The sequence below is a fragment of the Uloborus diversus genome, chromosome 7 (assembly GCF_026930045.1).
Source record: "Uloborus diversus isolate 005 chromosome 7, Udiv.v.3.1, whole genome shotgun sequence".
NCBI lineage: Eukaryota > Metazoa > Arthropoda > Arachnida > Araneae > Uloboridae > Uloborus > Uloborus diversus.
This window is the reverse complement of record NC_072737.1, coordinates 132,610,578-132,634,529: the sequence shown is the minus strand read 5'-3', so window position 1 is coordinate 132,634,529 and position 23,952 is coordinate 132,610,578. Positions and strand designations below refer to the sequence as shown.

The window sequence follows — 23,952 nt, the reverse complement described above, 5'->3', positions numbered from 1 at the left end:
GATACATTTAGTTTATGAAACTTGTTTTGTTCAATTTATTTTAAATCTATCGAAAATATCCTGCCTATTTTAGAAATAGTTTTGCCACAGGACTAAAACCCTATAAAAATTTAAATATTGCACACACTACAGTAATAACTTGTTTTATCTTCAAGACTTACTAAATTTATAAAATGAAAAATTAAGTAAAATCATTAAGCTAGGTTTCATTGCAGAAAGATATTATGAAAAAAAATCCCATTTCCTAATAGAACCATACTGCATTATGCATTAGCCTAATGCATTAGCCATAAGTCATTAGTTTCAGTTAAAAACTTGAGCTGGACAAGAATAAAGAAACGTACAGTATTTTTTGACACACCAATACGATGTTACAATCATATTCGAAATCTAAAGCAAATATTTCATCCCTCAAATCTTCAGTAGACATCTTAAGACTCGAGTAGAAAAAGGAAATATGAAGAAAAAAAACATCGAGCAAATTAAGATTCTCTACCGCCTTCTTCGACCCAATCACGGTTTAAGTGGATATTAAATTTCAAACTACTAAGACCGAACTAGCCAGGAAGTTGAACCCGACATTTCCGGCGTATTATTGCGTGCGTTGTGATAAGCAATGTTCTGTAGACTCCACCACAGACAATTTCATTGCTACAGCAAATGTCCGATATTTTTTTTTTCAATTGCTAAATCTCTCGAAGCAAGTTTCCGACTGTATTCCAAAGGAAAAAGAAGTATGCTCATTTTCGTGCAAGACACGACGTAGTAAACAGCGCATTCACGTCATGCGCTACGTTCGATGTTAATGCTCCAATCAAATGTTTATAAATTACCTAACGACCAACCCCACACTACTTGTATCAGAAGTTTCCAATTCATAAAGTAGTAACTCATGTTCAGAGTGAGGATTTCGACTAGAATTGATGGAACTGACATGAGAAACATCATCCGCCATGTTATTAAATCATAAACAATTTCTGGTTGCCACATCTGAACTCTTAAAGTTCTACTTTAAAGCTAGACCTCCGATGTAAGACCTCCGTTATATATCAAAGATCTCGATTTTAAGATTGTATTACAGAAATTAGTAAATCAAATATACTTTCAGCAAAAAACTCGTTCACTGATCACGCAAAAACCTCAAAACAAACCTTTTATGCAAAATAAAACATCTAGATTTTTTTTATATGGGTGAGTGCAACCTTTTATATGTCTTCCTTGTCCCCTTTACGATCTAGTACAACACTTTTTATGGTCTCTATTTCACACTTTTAGGCTTATGTGGATAACAATACTCTCAAGTAGATCAACGTTCAAATTTTCATTTATTTATTTTTACTAAAAATTTATAACGCAACAGAAGGAAATAACACCCAGGGCACCGGCGGGCGTGGAGCGGACTGGGTCCCGCAGGGGACCAACCTTGACCCGCGAAGGACAAACAGAAATAAAAATAAATAAAAACCGAAAACGCAAAAAAGGGGGGGGGGAGAAAGCGCACTGGTCTTAAACCGCAAAACAAAAAAATTCCAAAGGCACAGGTTTAAGGGCAAAAAAAAAAAAACGAAGTAACAGGTTTGAGGAGCGCAAACAAGAAAGAACGAAAGTGCATATGTTCAAGGACGCAAATCGAGTAAAAAAAAAGACGAAGACGCACAGACTTGATGACGCAAAAGAAAAACCGAAAACGCTAGTTTTAAGAGCGAAAGAAAAAAAAAACAAAGGTGCTAAAGTTCAAGGACGCAAAAAAAAAAAAAAAAAAGATGCACAGGTGTGTTGGCGGAAAAAAAAAAGGCAAACAAGTTTGAGGAAGCAAGAAAAAACGGAGGCACAAAGGTTTTAGGGCTCAATGAAACAAAGGTGTACAGGGTTCGAGGATGCAAAAAAAAAAGGAAAAAGGAAGGAAAGAAAAAAAAAACAAAGGCATTTCAAGTTCGACGGCGCAAATAAAGTGAAATGAAAAAAAAAGGCGAAGAGGAGAGGTTGCAAAAAGAAAAAAAAGAAAGAAAGAGAGAAACAGCAGACGTGCATAAGTTCGAGGGCGCAAAAAAAACCCCGAAGACGTTCAAGTTTGACAGCACAGAAAACAAAAAAAAAAAAAAAAACCGAAGTAACAGGTCCGAGGAGCGCAATCAGGAAAGAAAACGAAAGTGCATATGTTCAAGGACGCAAATCAAGTAAAAAAAAGACGAAGACGCACAGACTCGATGACGCAAAAGAAAAACCGAAAACGCTAGTTTTAAGAGCGAAAGGGAAAAAAAAGGTGCTAAAGTTCAAGGACGCTCAAAAAGAGAGAGTGAGAGAGAGAGAGATGCACAGAGAGAGAGAGATGTGAGGGCGCAAAAAAACACACAGGTTTGAGGGAGCAAGAAAAACGGAGGTACAAAGGTTTCAGGGCGCAATGAAACAAAGGTGCACAGGGTTTGAGGGTGCAAAAAAAAAAAAAAAAGGAAGAAAGAAGGAAAGAAAAAAAAAGGCATTTTACGTTCGACGACGCAAATAAAGTGAAATGAAAAAAAAAGTGAAGAGGATGAGGGTGCAAAGAGAAAAAAGAAAGAAAGAAAAACAGCAGACGCGCATAGGTTTGAGGGCACCAAAAAAAAAAAAGAAGAAGAAGAAGAACAGTCGCATACAGGGTTGCCAGATTTAAGAACAATAAATACGGGACAGGCTTCTAGGAGTGAAGGGGGGGGGGGATATTTTTGAGGTTGCAGGCAAAAACTGGGTATTTTTAAGGGATTATTTCCGACGTAGAACGTCTCTTCATGATAAATATGTAAAATTCAGTTGCAACAAAGCATTAAACCTTACAAAATGTCACCAATCAAAGTATAAAATGAACTCCTCCACTCTCCCCCCCCCCCCCCCGAATGATATCTAGACCTTATCGGTTTGATGAGGGGAGTGGAGTCTAGGGAAGAAGGGTCAAAGGAGGGGAAGTAGCAGCGGGGGAAATTTATTTATAAGGCCAAAATAATACAGTGTCGGTTACAACATTTGTGATTTTTGAATACAATAAAATACATAAAAATACAAAAGATTACATCTAAAGCGAAAACAGCGAATAAAAGACACATCAAAATTGTTAAAATGGAGCATAGGAATAACCAATACACTGCAAATAAGAAATTTTCATTAAAATTAAAATATAAATGCATTTAAAATAAAAACTTAATTAAAAAAAGAAAGAAAAAAAGCATCACCAAAAAAGTACTTGGCAAATTCACAAGATGTAGATGAAGGTAATTAAAGAACATTCATTGAAATCAAGAGCAGTTTGTTAAAAGAATGGGAAAAGCAAGTTAATGTAAAGTTGAATAGAAGGTAAATTGGTTTCTGAAGATGAAATTGATAAGATTCAAGACAGAGATAAAGGCGGTTTTATCTACCACTACTAATTTCTTCCACTGTGCCCTGAGGTTCGGGGAAAGTTGTAGATGAAATTGAGCGGTGAATCTACAGTGAAAAAGAAGATGTTCCTATAGTCTCCTACCTCTCCATAGATACATAGATCAGAAGGGAGGATACCGTGCTTAAAGAAGTAACTGTGGGTCAAACCGTGATTAGTTAAGAATTGATTAAAATGAGTGGAGTATAACCTATCAGTGGATACATTATGAAAAATGTGGTATGTCCGTCTACCGTTTATTGAGTTATTCCAGTAAGATTGCCATTCCTCAGTTATGTAATTATTCAGTAGATTTTTTAAGTAAGTGAGGGGGTAATGCAAATTATAGTTTTGAGTCTCTGTTGTGGCTTGTTTAGCCAAGAAGTCAGCCATGTTGTTGCCTTCTGAGGTGGAGTGTGCTTTAATCCAAGATATTTTTATGGAAGTCAACTTCGTTATACGCATTAAGTTAAGTTGTATTTTATGTATAATCGAGTTTCTAGTATTGTAATGGAGAAGGGCAAAGATTGAAGAAAGGCTGTCAGAAAAAATGTAATATGGCACAACAGAAGAGTTAGAGGTGGATAAGAATTTTAAAATCCAAATGGTACTAAGATATATTGCAAGAATTTCAGCTTGAAATACTGAATTTTTTAGATTTAGTGTTTTTGAACTCGAATAGATTATGTCTCTTTTGTAATAAGCTACAAAAGAGCAGCCTGTACCTGTCTCTGTCTTGGAGCCATCAGTATAGATCATGATGCAATCATTTGTTGTTATATGTAAATCGTACGGAAAAATGCTATTTGAAAGTAGAAAGGAGTAGGGAATATGATAATGTTTTTTGCCCGCAAATTGTGTATAAGATAAGCAAGTGTTCTTTAAGTGTAAATCCATCGAAAGCGAGAGAGTAGCAAATTTTTTTGAAATTGCGATCAAGTAAATAGGTAACGGTGGAATTCCTGCCAGAATGTGTAGGGCATCCGTAGAGACTGTCCTGAAACATTTCGTAATTTGGAGTAAAAATGGTCTTTGAATAGTTAAAAGTTTGTCATAAGAGGATTTTGGGACGTGAGGAAACCAAATTCCTGCCGCGTAATCGATTGTTTTAAGAAAGATTGAGTTATATAGAAATTTTATGATTTTTGCTGAAAGCGAGCCTTTAAAGTTAGAAATTCTAATGAATTTTTGAATGAGAGAGTGACTTTTGGTACGTAAGAAGTCTAAATGATGAGTAAAATTTAAAAATGAATCAAACATTACCCCTAGGTATTTTGCCCCCTCTGATGGGAATGAGATTGGCTTGCTAAAGAATTTTATTGTTGGTAGTCGTTTAAATTTTGTAGATCGATTGTTTGTAATCTGACCCTGAGAGGTCTGTTTTCCAAAACAGATGGCCGTTGTTTTGTTGGTGGAAACAGTAAGTTTTAATTTTGTAACCCATGATTCTATTAGGTTAATGGCCTCAGCTGCTGAAACCTCAAGATCTCTTCTGCTTTTTCCAGCTATAATTAGCGCGATGTCATCAGCATATGCCTGTATTTTGCAATTGGGTGGGAAGTTAATATTTAATAATATGTTCATGAGGATGTTCCAGAGAATAGGACTAAGGACTGAGCCTTGAGGACAGCCAGAGAGGAGCTGAAATTGTAAAATTTCACTGTCATTAATCACTGAGAAGGTTCGGTTTAATATTAATTGGAAAATTATTGAAATTAGTAATGGGTCGATGTTATATTTGATGATTTCTGAATGAAGGCAATGATAATCTATAGAGTTAAATGCTCCTGTTATATCGAAGAGAATCAGTAAAACATAATTTCCTTGTGAGCGATAGTCTAAGATGTCGTTTTTAAGGACTGAAATTGCATTAATAGTTGAAACACCTTCCTTAAAGCCATATTGCTTTGATGAAAAGTAGGGGTTGTTATTGATGAAAGGAAGAGTGCGTTTTAGAAGAATTTTTTCTAGAATTTTCCCGAAACAGTTAGTTAGTGAAATAGGTCCATAGTTATTTGGGTCAGAAAGGTCCTTATCAGGTTTTGGAATAAAAATAATGTTAGAGTCATTAAAAAATGTAGGAAAAATGTTGAACTGTAGGCAAGAATTAAATATAAAATTTAGCAGATTAGGAAAATGTTTCAAGAGGTGTCGAATAATATTAAAATCAATTCCATCTGGACCAGGAGCTTTTTTTGTAGAAAAGGAAAGAATTATGTCTTTTAGTTCGTCCGCGGTGATGTAATGGTCTTTGAAAGAGATATTTGCACTTGAGCTTGGAAACTGGGGAGAGAAATTATTACAATTTTTAGTTTTAAAGGTTGATTGGACAATATTCGTAGTGTCAAAGTATAAAAATCGTTTTCATTGGGATTTACGACGCATGCGCATGGATATTTCCACCATTAGACAATGAGCAAAGAGGAAGCAATCATTCGGCTCCCCATGATCTGCCGCCCAAAACAAAAACCAAAATGAAACGAAAATTATTTGTGTTTGCTGCCACAAAATTTTCTTATTGCTCTTTAATTCACATTTTCTGTTTTACTTTATTTTTTTCCCTTAAAATAATGTCTCATTTCGTAAAATATTGTTATTAGCTAGAATACGGGACTTTAGCCGTCCCGTATGGAAGTTCCCTGGGACACGGGACAATTTTTCAAAATACGGGACTGTCCCTTGAAATCCGGGACGTCTGGCAACCCTGGTCGCATAGGATCAAGGGCGCAAAAAAAAAAAGCCCCGAGGGCGCAAAAATGAAGGCGCACAGGTTGGAGGGCGTAAAAAAAACGAAGGCGTACAGGTTTAAGGTCGTAAAAAAATTGAAAGAAAGAAAGGAAAAAAATGAAATGATACAGATTTTAGGGTGAAAAAAAGAAGTGCATCACGGGACGCTCGGCAGAAGTGATAACTTTCATTGGATTAAATTACTATCATTATTTAATCCTATGATAGTAACAATTGGCTTATGGTAGCTATAATAAGCAACAAAATTTTTGCATTGTATGTTATCTAAAAATCTTGCAAATACATCAAGTACAGTTCCATGACTTGTAGGGTCTTCTTCTGGCTTAGTAATCATTTGTAATTGTAATTTAGATTGTAGAAACGATACTAAATTTTTATCTCTATCAGAAGCAAACATTAAAATCTCCTGTTAAAATTAAAGGAATTGTATAATAATCTTCATTAATTAAAGCAGAACCTTCTTGTGTATAATTTAAAAGCTGTTTATGAATAAATTGAATAATACTTGAAATACTTTTGTTTGGAGATATAGATATATGTATTGGCAATAATAATTTGTTGCTTTGCTTTTATTTTAAAAAGTTTGAAAAAAAAAATAGAATCGACTTTAAAAATGCTCTAAATGAAAAATAATTTTATTCTTTGATCACCATTCAGACTACAGTCGAGTCCCGACTTACGCGAGGGATGCGTTCCAAGACTCCTCGCGTAAGTTGAAATTTCGCGTTGTGGAAAAATATATATATTCAAATTTTTTAAAGCATACCAAATACTTTTAGACACTTATAACCACCCCTCAAACTGCTCTAAAGCATTCCTTAACCATTACAGTTTCTTCAATAAAGAACTGAACTTTTACTGTACTTAAAAAATAAAAAACTGTTATTCAACATGAAATACTTAAGATGCACAAAATGAATGACCAATGGGAATAAAAGATATAAAATAAAACAACACGGTAAGCACTGCATGCAGTAAAATTAAAATGATGCACAAAATAGTTCTGTACAGTAGATACAGTAGCAATATTTACGAGTTAAAATATGAGGATACTAGTGATGATTTATGCTCCAAGATCAGATCGTTATTCTTATCTAATACATTTTTAAATACGCTTCACCTTTTATTTAAAACGTTTCAATTCATGGCTACACCTCCTCTACCTGATCTTTTTATCAATACACAATGCAAGAGCGCGCGCGTAGCTTCCATTTTCATAATTTTTACTTTGCTAGACTGCTCTGCAAGCTTCAATATTGAAAATAACAAAAAGATGTCCGTAAAAGTTTAGAACTTATAAGTTCAAAACTTTTACGGACATCTTTTTGTTTCGACTTTTATTTGTACATATGGAATATTCACCATACTTATTGTCGCGCTACCTTCGACGTTTTGTAATTGTTCAAGCATATCGAGAATCTTAGCCTTTTTAACTTTTTTTTTTAAATCAGAAACTTTCTTTTTCTTCACATTTTCAAACTTTAGATGAAGGTGACACTAAGGTGCCATTATGGTTATTTGATGCACTAGACTAGTTTGGCGTGGGAACTTAGGCTGTCAGTGAGGCTCAAAGAGACGTAATAACATTAACGAAATCAATATTTAGTAGACAATAACGAAGCTGATACTTCCTTCTAAAATAAATTCATGTTGTGGGCGATAAATTCGCATTAGATCTAAAATTCGTTACTCGTGAAAAATTCACGTTATCGCCATTTCGCGTAAGTCGGATCGCGTTGTAGCGGGAGTCGACTGATTGTACTTTTAAACATAAGTTTTGATGTCCGCAAAAACAATAGATTAAATGACTCGTCGTTTCTAAATATTTCGTTTATCAGAAAAAAACACTCAAACTTACGAAACATTTTAGATTTTACTCTATGATGAACAAATTAAATGTTTATTTATTATTTTTGTTTTCTGGGCCGTCCCCAACCCCCGCGTTGCGGAGTCTGCGGGGATGAAGTTCGTTTAAAATATGTACACCTTATCACAGTTCAAAACCCTAAATGAAGCGAGATATTTTTAGTATAACTAATTGCAAAAATGTTTTTGTTTTGAAAATAAATTCAAAGATTAAATGCTGTTTTGAATATATATTGTTTATAATGTTATTGGTATTATATTGTACTAGCATTCCCGTACCCGGTATTGCTCGGGTAATGGAATTAGCAGGGGTTAACAGTGCTTGGTGCACCTAGTTTCGAAAATCCCCTATAATAATTACTTATTACCTATAACTTTTTCTAATTTGGGGAGGATCCCGGGGACCCTGGACTCATATATATATATATATATATATATGCCCTTGTCCTTAACCGATCTTTAACTGTTATTAACGATCCTTTTAAAGTATTGATTATCTTTGCAGACACAGGTCATCCACATTTTATTGTTATACCTATGTTTAAGCTAGAACTTTTTTGTATACAACATTTTTAGTTTTTTTTTCTGGTGCTAAAATTATTAAACTGCTTGATGAACTGGCTTTGGAGCAAGCTACATAACATTGGTCGTGTGAAAAAAAGTCTTCTCTTAAATCGATCCCTGCTACTTTTAATGTCTGTCCTTGTGACTTATTAATGGTTATTGCAAAGCAAACTTTAACAAGAAACTGCACTCTTTTAAATTCAAAAGGATAGTCCGCCTGTGATGATGAAACTTCGTTTCTAGTTTTGAAAAAATAAAAGCAAAAGACAGAAACATTATGATTTGACTTGAGAAAAGCCTCGAAGAATCACGTGAGAAACAAAAACAATATCAAATTTATAGTTCGCTATCGACCAAAAGTTGAGATGAAGTACTGAATAACGATTTGAATGGAGGAAAGCCTTCGAAAATAAGGGATTTGAATTTCAATGACAGGTTTTTAATTTCGCAGAAATTAAGGGGTTTTAATTAATTTCTCCCTAACTAATTGAGATTTCGAAAAATCCTTTCTTAGTGGTTACTTTCGTAATCATGCGGACATGCCTGCCAAATTTCAAGTCTGAAGCTTCAGCGGTTTCGGCTGTGCGTTGATATATATATATATATATCAGGGCCGGATTTAGCTTTTGAACCACTCCGTGCAAAAGGAAAATTTGCGTCCCTTTTGAACTGCATGTATAAAGAGCCCCCTCCCCCCCTACAACTAAAAAGCATATGCTCTTTTTTACATTTTTTGGCAAACGCATAAAATGTGTCAAAGTAACTTGGCATTTAATGTAAATTGTAAATATTAATAATAATTTTCAAATCGGTTGACAGATTTGATTCTGATGATTTCCAATTCTCCATTCATATGACAGCGGTCTCAAAGAGAGCTGTCTAACGTCTGGTTTAAGTGGGAGTCCTTACTAGAATATGAGCATATAAATAAAGGGACTTGTGTTATCTATATGTGGAATCTGGAATTAGTAGAATTATGCTTATGTGTTGCATGCATATTACTAATCCTTTTTCTATGTGCAAATAAATAAATAAAATAGTTTCAATTTTGAGATTTTAAAATCAGATTATGTTTTTTGCAATTACGAATTGCGAAAGGAGCCTACTCGTTGGGTTCTACTAATGGCTCTTATCGTAACGAAAATTTGAACTCAAGACTCAAATTATGTGCTGAATGCTATGTGCTGGATACTTTTTTCGCGAAAAAAAAAATTGTACAGTCGAGAAGGTCGTTTATAAATAATTCGATTCTGAGGCACGTGGACGCCTGCATTAAATAGAAAAATAAAATCAAGGGACGGACGTCGTTCAACGGTCAAGTGAAAACAATAAGCAATTCATGATTGCTCAAAAAAAAAAAAAAAGAGCAATGTGAACATTGCGTCATGGGTAAACTTTTCGCATAATTAAGGGGTCTAGGGGTCACACCTTAAAAAAATTTCTGAATCGTAGCTCTGAAAACGTTATTTTAGACAATCTTTGATGATATTAGGAAGAGAAGAAATGTTAAGGGGACCTTACTTTGGAATTTTTCGAACTAGAAGGCTCAAAACAAAATTTTAAACCATTCGAAATTTTTCTGTAAACAAAATTTGAAAAAAGGAGGGGAAGAAAGGTTTGTCGAAACGTCTAGAGAGGAAAATTTTCAAAACAAAAATGCAGTTGTTAGCAATTTTTGTCTTTTTTTATTTATTTATAATGACGTTGTGTTAGAGGTATCGACTTTTGTAGACCTAGTGCGATCTCCCGATGTAGCATCCATTCTTTTATGTGGCACCGTGCCACGATAATATCGACGCCCAGTTTCCGTATCAGATGGAGGTACCTGAGTTCTTACAATGCGAAACTGAGCTGTGAATTTAATTTTTCCGAGAGTACTTCAAGCCAAATGAATAATCGAAGGATATTTCACATGCCGAAAAATCATACAATCCGAGCACTGTCTATTTTATGCATCTTGAAAATCCAGCGATTGGAGCTAGGTTTGAACCTGTGTTTTCAGGCGTAAGATGCCAACTCCTAACCATTACACCACTCAGTCGGCAGGCAACACTTGTTGAAGTAGAGGAACGGGATGGGGTCTGGGATTGACGAATTCTTCATAGTAAATTGTCAGAAGTTTTAATTTCGAAAATCTTAGTTTTAGACGATCTTCGGGATGTCAGGATGAAGAGGATTAAGTGCCTCGCCCCTCGGAATTTTTCAGAATTTAAATCGTTTAAACAAAAGTTGATCTTTAATGGTGGAAAGGGAAGGTTCGAAAAAACTTCCGCGAAAACGTTTCAAAATTGAAATTATAACTACGCAAGTTGTAAGCAATCTTTGATGACGTTAGGGGAAGGGGTAAGATTCGAGGAGACTTCCTCGGAAATTTTTCAAAAATAAAGTTTCGAAAGCAACTGTAGACAATCTTTGATGATGTTATAGGGACCAGGTTCTAGGATTTCCCCTAACCCTTGGAACTCTTTCGAAATTACTGTCCTAAAAATTCAAACATTAAAATTTTCAATTTTCACCCTTACCTTACATTTTAATGTGTTTGAATTCAAACGCTTACAGCCCCAGTAGAATATTTCACAGTTTTGGACGGAGGTGTTTTTATTTTTTATTATTTTATTTTTTACTTTTGAGTGATAACTATGGTCATATTTTCTACTATGTTTCATTTTCAATATCGTGCCTCATTAATCTCCTGTAGAATTCTTGTTCTAACCTTCGTTTTTTCCCTTCAACCATTTAACAACTTCTGGTGCGTCTTTTCATAACAATCGTTTAAATCTCACTTCTCTCCATTTCTCTCTACTTTGATTTTTTATCTGTTTGAACCATATTTCAGCGGCACGTACATTTTTCAGCATTTGGCTGTGAGGTTTTCATGGTATGAAAAAAAAATGAAAGTAAGAAAAACAGAAACAGAAAAACATTAGCTCCCCAGACGCTATCTTGTTATTTTATAAATTTATACATTTTTTAGTCTAAAGCTTGCCATGAGTTTCCAAATTGCACTGAATACTGTAAAATCACTGTTTTCGAGAGGTTTTAATTTTTGCAACCCTGTCATAATCGAAAATTTTAAACCTCGCAAAAATTATTTTTATGTCGGATTTTTCAGCTTTCGCTTCTGTTTACAAAAAAATCGCGAAATTTTCAGCTCGCGAAATCACCGTTATCTTCCTTTTCGTGAAAATTACGGCTCGCGAAAGTTAGTCCTATTACAGTAGCTTTTTTTTTTCCTGTTTAAAGATGTTTGAAACGTTCATCTCAGCGGCTCTTTGTTTTTCTTATTAGTACAGATGTTCTCTGATATATTACTAAAGATATATATATATATTTTTTAATTTGCATTTTGTTCTCCAATTTTACAGAAAAAATTGTTATTTTCGTTTTTTTATTTTAAATCTTTAACACCACGAAGGATTTCCTTTCGTTACATAAGTAAAATCAAATTGGCTGCTCGTTTTCTAAAAAAACTGGGATGTTTACATCGCTCCCCTTCCCCCTCCAAGAGAGTATGGGCACTCCGATGGGAAGTCACTGTGATCTTCCAAAAATTTCATAATTCGGCAAATTTTGCCTGACGATTCTGCAAATTTGGAGACATAATCGAAAGATTTAAATGCCTAAATGTAACTATTTACTAGAGATGTAAGTACATGTGTGCATATCTATAATTTATCATTCTGTAAAGTTTAGAGTGCCGTTCGGCAGAGAATTTCTCTCCTCCCAAAAATTTCAGTTCGGGACGCGTCCCGGCTGGTGTTGATCCTACAGATTATTCTCCTTCATTTAAAATGATTTTAAAGTCTCTGTAATAAGTAAAAGAACTAACACCTTTTACTTCAACCTTATGCAGACTACGATTATAGAATAGATAAAGGGATATCGCGATGCGCCCTCTTCATTTGTAGATAGTGCCAGTATTTTTTCCAGAGAACTTAGGGTTTTTTTTTTTTTTTCAGTCGCTCATTGCAAATATTTTTCTCATTTTGATTTGGCGATTTTGCGCCCCTCAAAAATTTTTACTCCGTGCCGGGGCACGGACTGACGGAGTATTAGTCCGGCCCTGTATATATGTATATATATATGTATATATAGTATATGTTATCTCAGGACATTGATTTTTATATATTAAGATAATGAAACTCACCTTTCGTTAGGACAGCGTTTCTTAATTTCTTTTATTAGTGGAACCCTTTTTAATGCTCACTTTTTTCGTGGAACCCTCGGTTTTTCGTCACCAGTTTGCGGCGGCGTAGGCAGGATTCTGTTTCAGAGGTAGCCCAGGTTCTCATCTCAAACAGACTATCACATTAACTACTTTTAATTAAATCGCTAATTAAATAGACTTCATTAACGATCACGCTAGTTATTTTAGTGGAATTCGCTTAATGAACCACCGGTTAATCGGACCAGCAGCTTATTCGAACCAAAACAAATCCCATTAAACAAGCCTAATATTATTTGCTTATTGGGACCAAAAATCAATTTAATCGGACCATGGAAAAAAATTGGAATTGGAAAAAAAAAAAATCGCCCGCTTGAAGCGAGTTTCAGGTATGTTGACGTACTTAATAGTAAGTGCAATAAAAATTAATAATAATGGTTCCTTGAAACTTTTAATTAAATTCAGCAGTATTTACAGGGAAAAAAATGGTTAACGAAACTTCCATTGTTAGGCGGTACTGTTCCAGAAGAGATCAAAAAATCACTGAAATTTCAAATTTATTCAATTTAGTTCGCACGTTAAAAAACATGTAAATTTAAAAAAAAAAATCTCTTTTGGTTGTAAAATACGTAATTAACATTTCATTGGAATTTTTAATGACCGATTAGTACATTTATCACTTATTTTTTTTTCTCTCTCACATTTTTAATTACTTTCGATTATTGATTTCAATCGATACTGACTGAAAGGAATGTATCTAGAACCGCATCGGTCTGAACATGTTGTTGAACGAGTGTAAAACGATTACTCGCTTTATTTTAATTTATTTTTCATTTGAAAAATTTCGTAAACAGCGATTTTTTTTCCTTGTATGCTCACCATACATATGAGGAAGTGAGAAGCAAAGGGATGTAAGTGGCAAAATTAAAAATTTGGAGATAAACAGTACGATAGTAGAGGAACCACTCCTCTGTCTTGGGGCAAGTGATAGTACTCTAGTAGAACAGGTAGGCGCTGCTCAGGGCCGTTTCCAGAGGGGGGGGGGGCCTGACGGACCCGCCCCCCCCCGAAATCAGAAATGTTTTGTACCGTAACACAGAAGGTTTTTTTTTTTTTAAATTCCTAATGTCAGAAAAGGAAAATGACAAAGTTTTTTTTTTATTCTTAATTTTGCTACTATTCAAAATTTATAATATTTTGAAGAAATACAGAAAAAGCAGTTCTAGTTCTGATTAGCTGCAAGGCACACTTGAAATTTAGACCTTTAATTATGACTTCCTGCTGTCTTTCCCAATTCAATTCAGGGCAGTGCAGGGTTAAGGCAGGCTCTTTGTCAGTTCGGTAGACTTTTCAAGTCTACCGAACTGACTTCTGCGCACTTCCTCCTCCAGGGGCGTGCACAGAAATTTTGGGGCTGACACAAATGCTTTTTTTGGGCCCCCTATATTGTTTACCCATATTTTCAACCCTAGGTTTAGAAATATTGGGCCCCATTTAAGCTCGGGCCCGGGCCAACAGGTGTCCCTTCTCCCCTTTGTGCATGACCCTGCCCTCCTCCCCCTAAAACTCTTATAAAACTTACACTGTACTGATTTCGAGCCGGGGATTCCCCAAAGGCTGGGCCCCTAGTTTCCGATTGGGCAAGTATCTTGTTACCAAGATGGACCAAATTCATCTCCTTGATACATCCTGAGTAAAAAATGCAAAAATCACGATTCTCGCGTTTTTGTAGCATAATTTTCAAGATCATTTTTGTGACTGATATGTTTCTTGTCTTGCATTTATTTAATGCCGAATTCAGTATCATGGAAGTTCTTTGGTTATTGCTTGTTTTTTTTTCTTACTTCTACTGCATACTGTTAATACCTTTAGTATGAGAAAAAAAATAACACTTACTCTACTCTTTAATTTTCTGCACTACTTGTGATTGAAAAAAAAAGTTTGTTTCGAGAAATATTTCGTTGCATTTATTTTTAACTTAAAACGGGTGTGTCTTAGAAAGTTATAATCATTTTGTAAGACTGTGCAATCAACTTCTGAAAAGTGTAAATAAAGAGCTTTAAATAATTTCAACTGTTCGAGAGTCTTTGAAAATGATTTAAGTTTTTGAAATTCCTTGAAAAGTTCTTCAGTTTTGTATCTTATCAAGATTATAAAGTATGAATTGTCCAAATGGCCAGAATATTACTCTTCCGTTCTTATTTTCTGAATATCTACACCATTTCTTTTAAACTATTTTGTACAATTTTCATACTGTAGGGCATTTCATGAAAAAAAAAAAAAAAAAGAATGGGGGTAGGGGGAGTGATCAGAAACAAACTTCACTAAAAGCCGATATGAGCAGATGACGAAGTGCTTCTCTTTTCTCCTCTCTCGTTTTTCCTCTCTGTCCATTAAGTTCCATGATTTGTCGAGCAAGCAATTTTTATTTTGTTTGATCTTGATTTGCAAAAGAATGTATAACTTTTAAAAGACTTTGCCTATTTTTTTTTTACATTTTTGTAGTCTCAATTACCTAATTTAAGACCTCAAAACACAGATTTTTTTTTCGAAAATTTCTCGGGGGGAGAAACCCCCGGACCTTCTGAAATTATGGGTCTTCTAAATCCGACTTAAAGGGACACTCTCCTGTTATCCTTACTACTACAAGGTGAATAAGAAAAATAATAAGAAATTAAAATAACAACAGTTCAAACAGTGGAATCATTAAAAATAGAGACAAAAAGTCTTCTATGTTAACATTTTTATGCGTTTGGTGTGTCTATATATACTATATGTGTGTGTGTTAGGGCAATGTGCTAATCCGGGCCACTCCCGAAAAAAATTTCTGGATACTGCCTTGGCGCTGCTACGCGGCATGATTTAGGGAGGGGGGGAATCAATGAAAACCTACCTAGAATCTTTAAACTCTTTTTTACTCAAAACTTGAAAATGTTCACTTACATCCTTTTACTTCTCACTGCCTCATATGGAGCTAACAATAATCATAGGAGCATTTATTTTTATTTATTATTTATTTTTTTTTTTTTGTTTATGGCATGTTCGGTCAAGCTTCACAGGCCCTGTTCGCTTAATCGGACCAGCCGGTTATTAGGACCAAAATGGCCCCGTCCGAATGTGGTCCTATTAAACGGAATCGTTTGAAGTTTTTTTTTTTTTTGTAAAATACCAATTCTCTCCTTTTTGTACCTGGGTCATTTCACGTCAAATCGCGTAATACCATGTGCCGTTATGTCTCAGATTTTGTCCAGTATTTTTTTTTTTTTTTTTACGAATAGATATCTTGAGAAAAGCAAAAATTAATCTTTTTTTTAGATTTTTGAATGAAAATTATGCTATGGAGATTTTTTTTAAAAATTCGATTTTTGATTATTTTTCTTAGTCACCGTTTTGGCATGAATTTAGAAAATCTCTCTAATTTCTTTATTTTTCAACCAATTAAGCTAAATTTAGTATCAATTTCAAGTTAATACTTTTCGATTTCAGAGTGAATGACAGAAAGTACTCTGTGAATAGTTGGGTGTTGTTATATGTGTAAGTAGTTGGGGGTCTTTATCTAAAGTCAGTTTTTGTGTTTTTTCAATTGGTAGATTAAATAAGTCATATCTCCGGAGTACCTACTACGATCTGCATCAAATTTTTTTGGTAGCATCTCTTGCAATGTAGAAGAAGTAGAAGGGTGTTTTTTTTTTTTTTTTTTTAAATAAAAAGTAAAGTTTGTTTTGCAGAAAATACAAGTTTTCTATTACTTTAAATCCTTTTTAAGCTTTAAAAAGGCCAAAAACTTTTCAGAACAATTGACACTGGACTGTCAAAGGATTTGTATCAATAATTAATCGCTAAAAAGTTGCTTGCTTTGGAAAAGAATTGTGCAAAAACCTCTGTTTCAGACTTCGCAAAAAAAAAGAAAGAAAAAGAAAAACCACTTCTGATTGAAAGTGTACTAAATATTAAGAATAATAATTTGAAGAATAGTGTAAAGAAATATCTGTAATTGCATTATTTAGATTTTTTTTTTCAACATTAAGAAATGAAAAGAAAAAAAAAGAATTATAATTTCTATTGAAAAGTTTTCATAGCCTAAACTTGTTTGAATTACGTAACACCTGACAATGATCTCCTACTCTTACAATAATCATGCAATACGCATCATTCTTCTTTCGCTTTGAAAATGAATCGACACATAGCTTTTGTCGATTATAAAATGTGAAATGAAAGGCATGCTTGTGCGGACAGTATTTTTTTTTTTTTTTAATTTACTATTTCCTTTGTATCAAACGATGAGAAAATAAGAATTTCTATCAATAAGTTTCAAAGATATTTTAAAATATACTGCAATCAGCAAAAATAATATTCTTCAGAGAAATCTGGAGTTGTGCTGCATGAGTACTGTACGTGTGGAAGTTCATCGTTAGGTGTACTGTTCGTTTTCCTTAGCTGAGACTTAGCGTCAATTTGCGCATGCGTCAAGTCTGCTCTGATTTCATCAAAATAGGGAGGGAAACCCGGAAGTAAAAGGTGCAAAATAACGTGTTCAGCAGTTCTTCCAATATAGCGTCGAAAAAGACAAAGGTAGCAAGTGCTAGCGGTAAGTGCTCATCCTCAACCTATATCGCCCCTTTTTGAAATGGAATCTGTCCTGAGTGATAGTCTTCGCTTTCGAGAACGGACAGTAGTGTAATCCAAACAAGTTTATGCCAAGAAAAATTTTCAACAGTATTTTTTTTTTCTATCTTTTAATGTCAAAAAAAAATGCAAAACAATGCCATTAGAAATAGTTTATTTATTTATTTTTTTTTTTTCATTTTATTATTATTATTATTTATTATTATTATTATTATTATTATTGAATCAACATATCTCAAAACATGCAAATCCATCAAAACTGGAAAATCGGAAATTTTCACTAAACCAACACTTTTTTCTATATGTTAGATGTAGAAGAAAGTAAAAAGGTCCAAAAAAATTCCAAGTAAATTTAGAAGAGGAAACTAAGTTCACATGATGATGCACAAAGTCATAAAGGGAGTCATTCCACGTCAATAACTGACCTGATTTTTCAATTCGTACCCGCTCTACCATCTCCGTATTGGATAGAATTTTAGAGGTGCCTATGAAACTAGCATATGCTAATTTTCAGGTTCCCCAGATCCAAATTCTGAAGATCTAGGATCTCCCAAAAAATGCTCCAAACTGGCGGATCAACTTTGTGAGACAAATTGCCACGTTTAGGGAAAATTGCAAAAAAAAATTGCTATACTGGAAGAATAAAATTTTTGGAGTTTAAAGCAAGGAAGGTAGAGATCGCTGGTTAAAGTACGTTTGACTGTTAATACGTTCTAGGATCATTCCAAATCAAATCACCCAGATTCATCACAGTTTCAGATTTTGTCTATTATATTTTTACAAATAGATATCTATGAGAAAAGCTCAAAATAAATTTTATTTATTTTATTTTTATTTTATTTTATTTTATTTTATTTTATTTATTTATTTATTTATTTATTTATTTATTTGTAGTATAAATAAATCCTTCCCTTGCTTGCAAAAAAAATAGAAGGGTGGTTTTTTTTTTTTTTTTGTCATTTTGAAATTAAAAAAAAAAGTTTGTTTTGCAGAAAATCTACTTCAAATATAAGTTTTCTACAACTTTAAAGCCCATTTCAGCTTAAAAAAGTCCAAAAATTTTTCAGAACAATTAATACTGGAGTGATAAAAACTAAAAATTGATTTGTATCAATTATTAAGTGTTAAAAAGTTTTCCACTTCGGAAGAGAATTGTGCAAAAGCCTCCAGTTCAGACTTGACAAAAAAAAAAAAAAAAAAAACTTTTGATTGAAAATATATTGAATGTTTAATCATAATTAAATTATTATTTGTGTGACTATAAAACTTTTTTAAAACTCTACAAATTGACCCGGATTAACGGGAGATCTGGATAAACGGGGTACGGATGAACGAGGTTCTGTTGCGTTTGAAACAACTTCGTGAGAAAAAAAAATCAGTTAGAGGGGGGAGGAGGACATATAGTACTTACGTTGAATAGGGTATGACATCGAACACGCTCAAGCGCCTGTCAGAACATAATACTGAGATGTATTTCAACAGGATGGCATTACTTTCGCGCGAAGTACGGCAGCCCGATTGGCGTGACATGCTTCAGCATAAAAGTATACATTTCAAAATACGGTGAAACACGCTTTGCAAGCCCTTGAGAGAAACACATATCACCTGATGAAGCTGTTTGAAACTCTGAGTTAACTATATACACTAAGATTCGTATCTGTTATTGACCCACTTGTTGAAAAGCTGAATACACAAAACGCAGGCAAGATAGAATACTTATCCTCCAAACGGAATGCTTACAATTTTGGTTTGAGATTTTGCATGAAAGTACTATAACAAATATGAGATCGTAAACACATACATTTCAGTGAAACAAATAAATATGAGAACTGGGACATTATTGATAGCGATTCTGCCATGGCCAGCAAAAATGTATGTCTTAGACTTAATATAATTTGATAAACACTTGCATTCACAAATGAAGGTAGGGTTAGTTGGGATAAGTAGTGGGACCCCTTTTGAGAACAGTTCGTTTTTGGAACCTTATATAAAAGTTTTGAAACAAAAAAATTTGAACTTATTGTCTTATTTTACCATGGGCGTTATTAATAAACAAAAGTTCATGATTATTTTCTAAAATAATGCTTTAAATATTCTTAACGATTATATTTTTTAAACAGTCCGATGGGTGTCCCACTTAACCCATAGTAAGGGGCAAGTGGATCACCCCCTTTTATTTATATTTAAATGAAGCATGTCTAAAAGAGCGGTAACGGGGTCTTACATGATAAAGTATGTAAATTTTAGTGTGAATTATTTTTTTGTAAATGCATCCATTTACGAGATATTTACTGTCTTTTAAATGTGTATCACGAAAAATTTTAAAACGAAAATCAAAACAATTTCATTTATGAAATTTATTGAAAGTCTATAGGGATATATTTTACTTTTACATATAAAGCTGTGTTTAATGAACGTAATACAGTTGATTAAGATCAATTTGAGTAAATTTACCAAAACTATAAGTTGAAAAGGAAATTGGAAACACTAAATGACTGCGTCTATGCAAAGTTGGGTAAGGAAGAACCATTATCGCTTCATCCTCAGTCATTATTCCAACATCATAAAAGGTCAATACTATGCAAATAAAATGTGTCACTATTTTTAATCGTTCTTGCAAATTCAACAGTATTTTTTAATTTGTATCACCAACTTCTAACATTAGACCTACTTAGAGCTTAATGATTTTCTTTCATGTATTTGTCACAAATACAAGTACATAATCATTAGCTTTAGCAGTTTTTGTAGCTGAACTATCAATTCTTATTACGTCATCATAGTTGTCTTGTATTTCACCAATACAAATATTTAATCAGAGTGGCTTTTGATTTTGAAATCCCCATTATTATAGTGGGACCCACTTACCCCGTATGGCAAAAATGTACGGAGTAAGTGGAACCCCTCCTCCCACTTATTAATAATATTTTATGCAAAAATTCTTGTTGCTGTATGAACTTTAAGTTAAACTATACGTGAAAAATTAACTATAATAAAAAATAATGATAACTAACCCGAAAACCCTTCTTTGAAAAATGTTGCTTGCACTCACACAAAAAAAAAAAAAATAAATAAATAAATAAAATTAATTTGAATTCTGAAATTTTGAATCCAAATTATGTTTTTCGCAATCACGAACTGAGACAGGACCCTACTCATTGGAGTTATTGTTTCTAGAAACGGCTCCTGTCCCCCCCCCAAGCCTGCCTCTCCTCCTACGTGTGCATAGTTGTGTGTGCGCGACCTGTGTGTATGCACGTAGGCGTGTGTGAGTGTATGTGTGTGAAGTCGTGTGTGTGTATGTGTGTGAACGTGCCTGTGTGTAGGACATGGACGCCTCCGACCAGGAGATCGGATAGCTCAAAAACCGGAGCAGCCGCGTCGCACCGCCAGCAGAGGACGGTGGGCGGTGGTGCTGGTGTGCCTGGTCCAAGTTGAAAAAGGCACGGACACCAAAAACGGTCAAATGAGAACAATAAGCAATCGTGATTGCTCAAAAAAAAAAAAAAACTTTTTTTTTGCTATGACCTCGAAAAAAATTCCACGACTCCCAAATAAGTGTAAAACCAATCACTGTGATGAAATTAACATGATCTGTCCAAACAAGTTAGAAGACTTTATCCATATTTCAGTTTTTGGGGTGTGACCCGCTTACCCCGGTGACAAACTTCCCCCAACCAACCCTATAAAAGTTGAAACTTTAACAACAGAACGCTTTTTAGGTTTTGGATGAGCTAAGAAAATTAGGAAAAACTCAATGGGATTATCAAATTTTCCCATGATGAGAGCCCTTTAGGAGAGTGGAGGGACGGGTTACAAAGGTTTTTGAAGGATGTGAAGAGATCAACGATGAAGCCTGTGCTGGGAAGGCCATCAAAAACCATCACAGACGAAAACATATGACTGAAGTCTTGAATTCAGTCTGTCATTTGATTGATCATTGATGGGGTCAAACATTAAACATTCCAAAAAATACTGTTCGAAAGATTGTGATGAAAAATACGAGCGTGCGAGAAGTGCGCGAAGCTGTAGACCAGTCTCTTAACCAATTCAAAGGTGTCAACAATGCTCCAGTCACCCTAGGTTCAGATATGACTTCCTTCAGCTTCTTCTTGCTCTCCTACCTAAAAACTAACATGAAAGGACATCATTCTGAGACAGTTGACTAAGTCTTGCATGAAGGATATTGTCAAGCATTGATGAAGATGTCAAGCGTCAATAAGCGAATATAGTGTCATTTTTGAACAATTTAGATTTACTTCAATTTTTAAAAAATCTACAAAAATGTTACAGAATTTATTCAAAAATAATTCTTTAATTTGGAGATATTTAAAAAAAATCTGCAGAATACCTGAATTAACGAAGCTTTGCAAATTGCGTCAACCCTATGATTTGCACACTTTTGCTTGGACGACCCTATACCATCGTGTATATAACATTTTAATCCACATTTTTGATGTTGTGTTTTTTATCGAACGTTTTTGCGGCCGGAGTAAACTGAGGGAAAATGACCAAAACAAAAGCGTCTCATTGGTCGAGCGAGTTCAAGTCTCAAAATTCTTCATTTTTCTGCATTTATTAAAAACTGTTTTAAGTGCGCTGACTCGAGTAAAACAAATTTCATCTAACTCTATAGGATTTGCCATTCCGGAGATAATTTTAGTTATACTTAAGAATTTTTTATTTTTTTGTCTTTCTTGAATTTTTAAATACCTCCTCTAGGTGTCCTACGTCTTGAAAATTTGTATACATACTATGTTAAATGTTGTTTTTTCAAGAAACTTTGAAGACATCGAATTACAAACTTTGATCTAGAACTAGGGGGAACCGCTCCCGCTCGTTTTGCTCGCAAACGTCCGTTCGTCACCTACGGTGGCTCAATGCCGCCTGCGGCGGGTACAGACAGACGCCCATGGATAGAATTTAGTTAACATAAGTCTATTATTTATATGATACCAAACATGAATATGAATAACGAAAATTTATAATGAGCTCAATATTTTAAAAATGTCTTTTTGTTCATTTCTAGTTTTCACATCAATATCTTGCTATTTTATAGCATTTTTTTTAAAAAAAATTATGTTGTGTGATCATGTACAATTTTCTAAATAATTTTGATTTGTTCAACTTTATTAACTGACATTTAACTCGATTTGTTGTTTCAACATACCTTCAACATTATAAGCTTATGTTATTCAATAACAATAAGAAAAAGCAGTTTTGTCGACTAGTCTCGCGACTGCCAACTTTTGAGGAAACTCGATGAGGGTAAGTTTTGATTACATCTTTTACTCTTGATTTGTGATAAGAAAAAATCTAGAAACTACATAACTCTAATTATTGAAAAAAATTACTTAAACAATATTTAATTAGAAACAGCTGCGCAGAGCTGAGAGAAAGCAACCCTCGCATGTTTTATTTTTTTACATTATACTGTATAAAATATTCATTTGACTAAGAAACTCGATCAAACTAAGTCGGATCTTGGATTATAAGTATTTAAAACTAAAAGTTCGTGAAAGAAAACTTAATCATGCTAATTTCATGCTCCTGATGAAATGAAACTGAGTAAGGTAAAACACCAGTAGTGGCTAGTGCTTAAGTAGTAGCCACTTTAAGGTCTATATTTGAAAAAATAGGATTCCATGTCTCCCAATGAATACAAAAGCGCATCAAACGTGCAGGAGGTATTACCATGGAGCTCCATGGGCATTACCTCCTGCACGTTTGAATCCATTGGGAAACCTGGAATCCAATTTCTTCAAATATAAATCTTGAAGTAGCCACTACTGGTGTGTTTGTTACAGTATGAATACTTTAAGCGAAAATAATTTAAACTAACAATATAAAAAAGTATAGTAAATAAGGTGAGAGAGAAAAAAATCACGAAAGAGGGGAAAAAAATAGTGTGCTGTAAAACTAGAAAAGTCATGTAAAAAAGCATAAAATATTTCTATTTCCCTACCTGATAGTTGGAGCTATAGCAAACACTACGTCGTTGGAATCTTCGATGTCTGTAACATACAATTCATGACGTCGGTAAAAAGTTTCTTCGGATAAATTAGAAAGTGCTGATAATTCTTTTGCCTTAAGACTAGTTGAAAGAAAACTATCAACATCGTCATCTTCTGAAAAAGAATCATTTCTGTAGTCTAGAGTAGAAGCTTCGCTAGTAGTTTCTGAAGAACGTTTGTTTTTTGACAATTCTTTCCATTTATTTGACAACGAAGTAGTCGAACTTTTACTACTTTGGCTGGAAGACCGTGAAGGGGCAAGACGAAGAAAATCAGGATGTTCGATTGGCTTGAAGATATTGACAGCTGTTCCGGACCGAGGTGGTGTATCCAGTTTAACCATGATGAAAAAATTTTATACTAAATTGAGGGGCGTTGGATAGATTTTGTTTCATGTTACCCCACATAAAAATAGGAAACAGTTTATTCAGTCGTAATGCTTTTATCTGACAATGTTCTGATATCACAGTGTTTCTGAGTGCTTATCTCTGAATTATCTCAGGAAGTGAGTGAAGAGATTAAAGCTTTATGACAGGTTGTGTGTGCATATATGAGCTTTGCAGTCAGAAAGTGGCACACAAAAT

At 34.1% G+C, this 23,952-nt stretch overlaps 1 protein-coding gene across 4 annotated transcripts in view; it reads right to left on the bottom strand.

The window, feature by feature from the left end:
- The window catches only part of LOC129225543 (exocyst complex component 6B-like), a 61,733-nt gene extending 37,999 nt beyond the window's left edge, over positions 1-23,734 (bottom strand). The window contains exon 1 of one of the 4 annotated variants that reach the window (XM_054859985.1): positions 23,320-23,734. In XM_054859985.1, coding sequence (XP_054715960.1) covers positions 23,320-23,711 — 392 coding nt within the window. In that variant the 5' untranslated portion in view covers positions 23,712-23,734. Of the gene's footprint in view, positions 1-344; positions 478-833; positions 948-18,768; positions 18,975-23,319 lie in introns of those variants that run through there. The other 3 variants (XM_054859986.1, XM_054859988.1, XM_054859987.1) reach the window with 3 other exon arrangements.
- Positions 23,735-23,952: the final 218 nt, after the last annotated feature.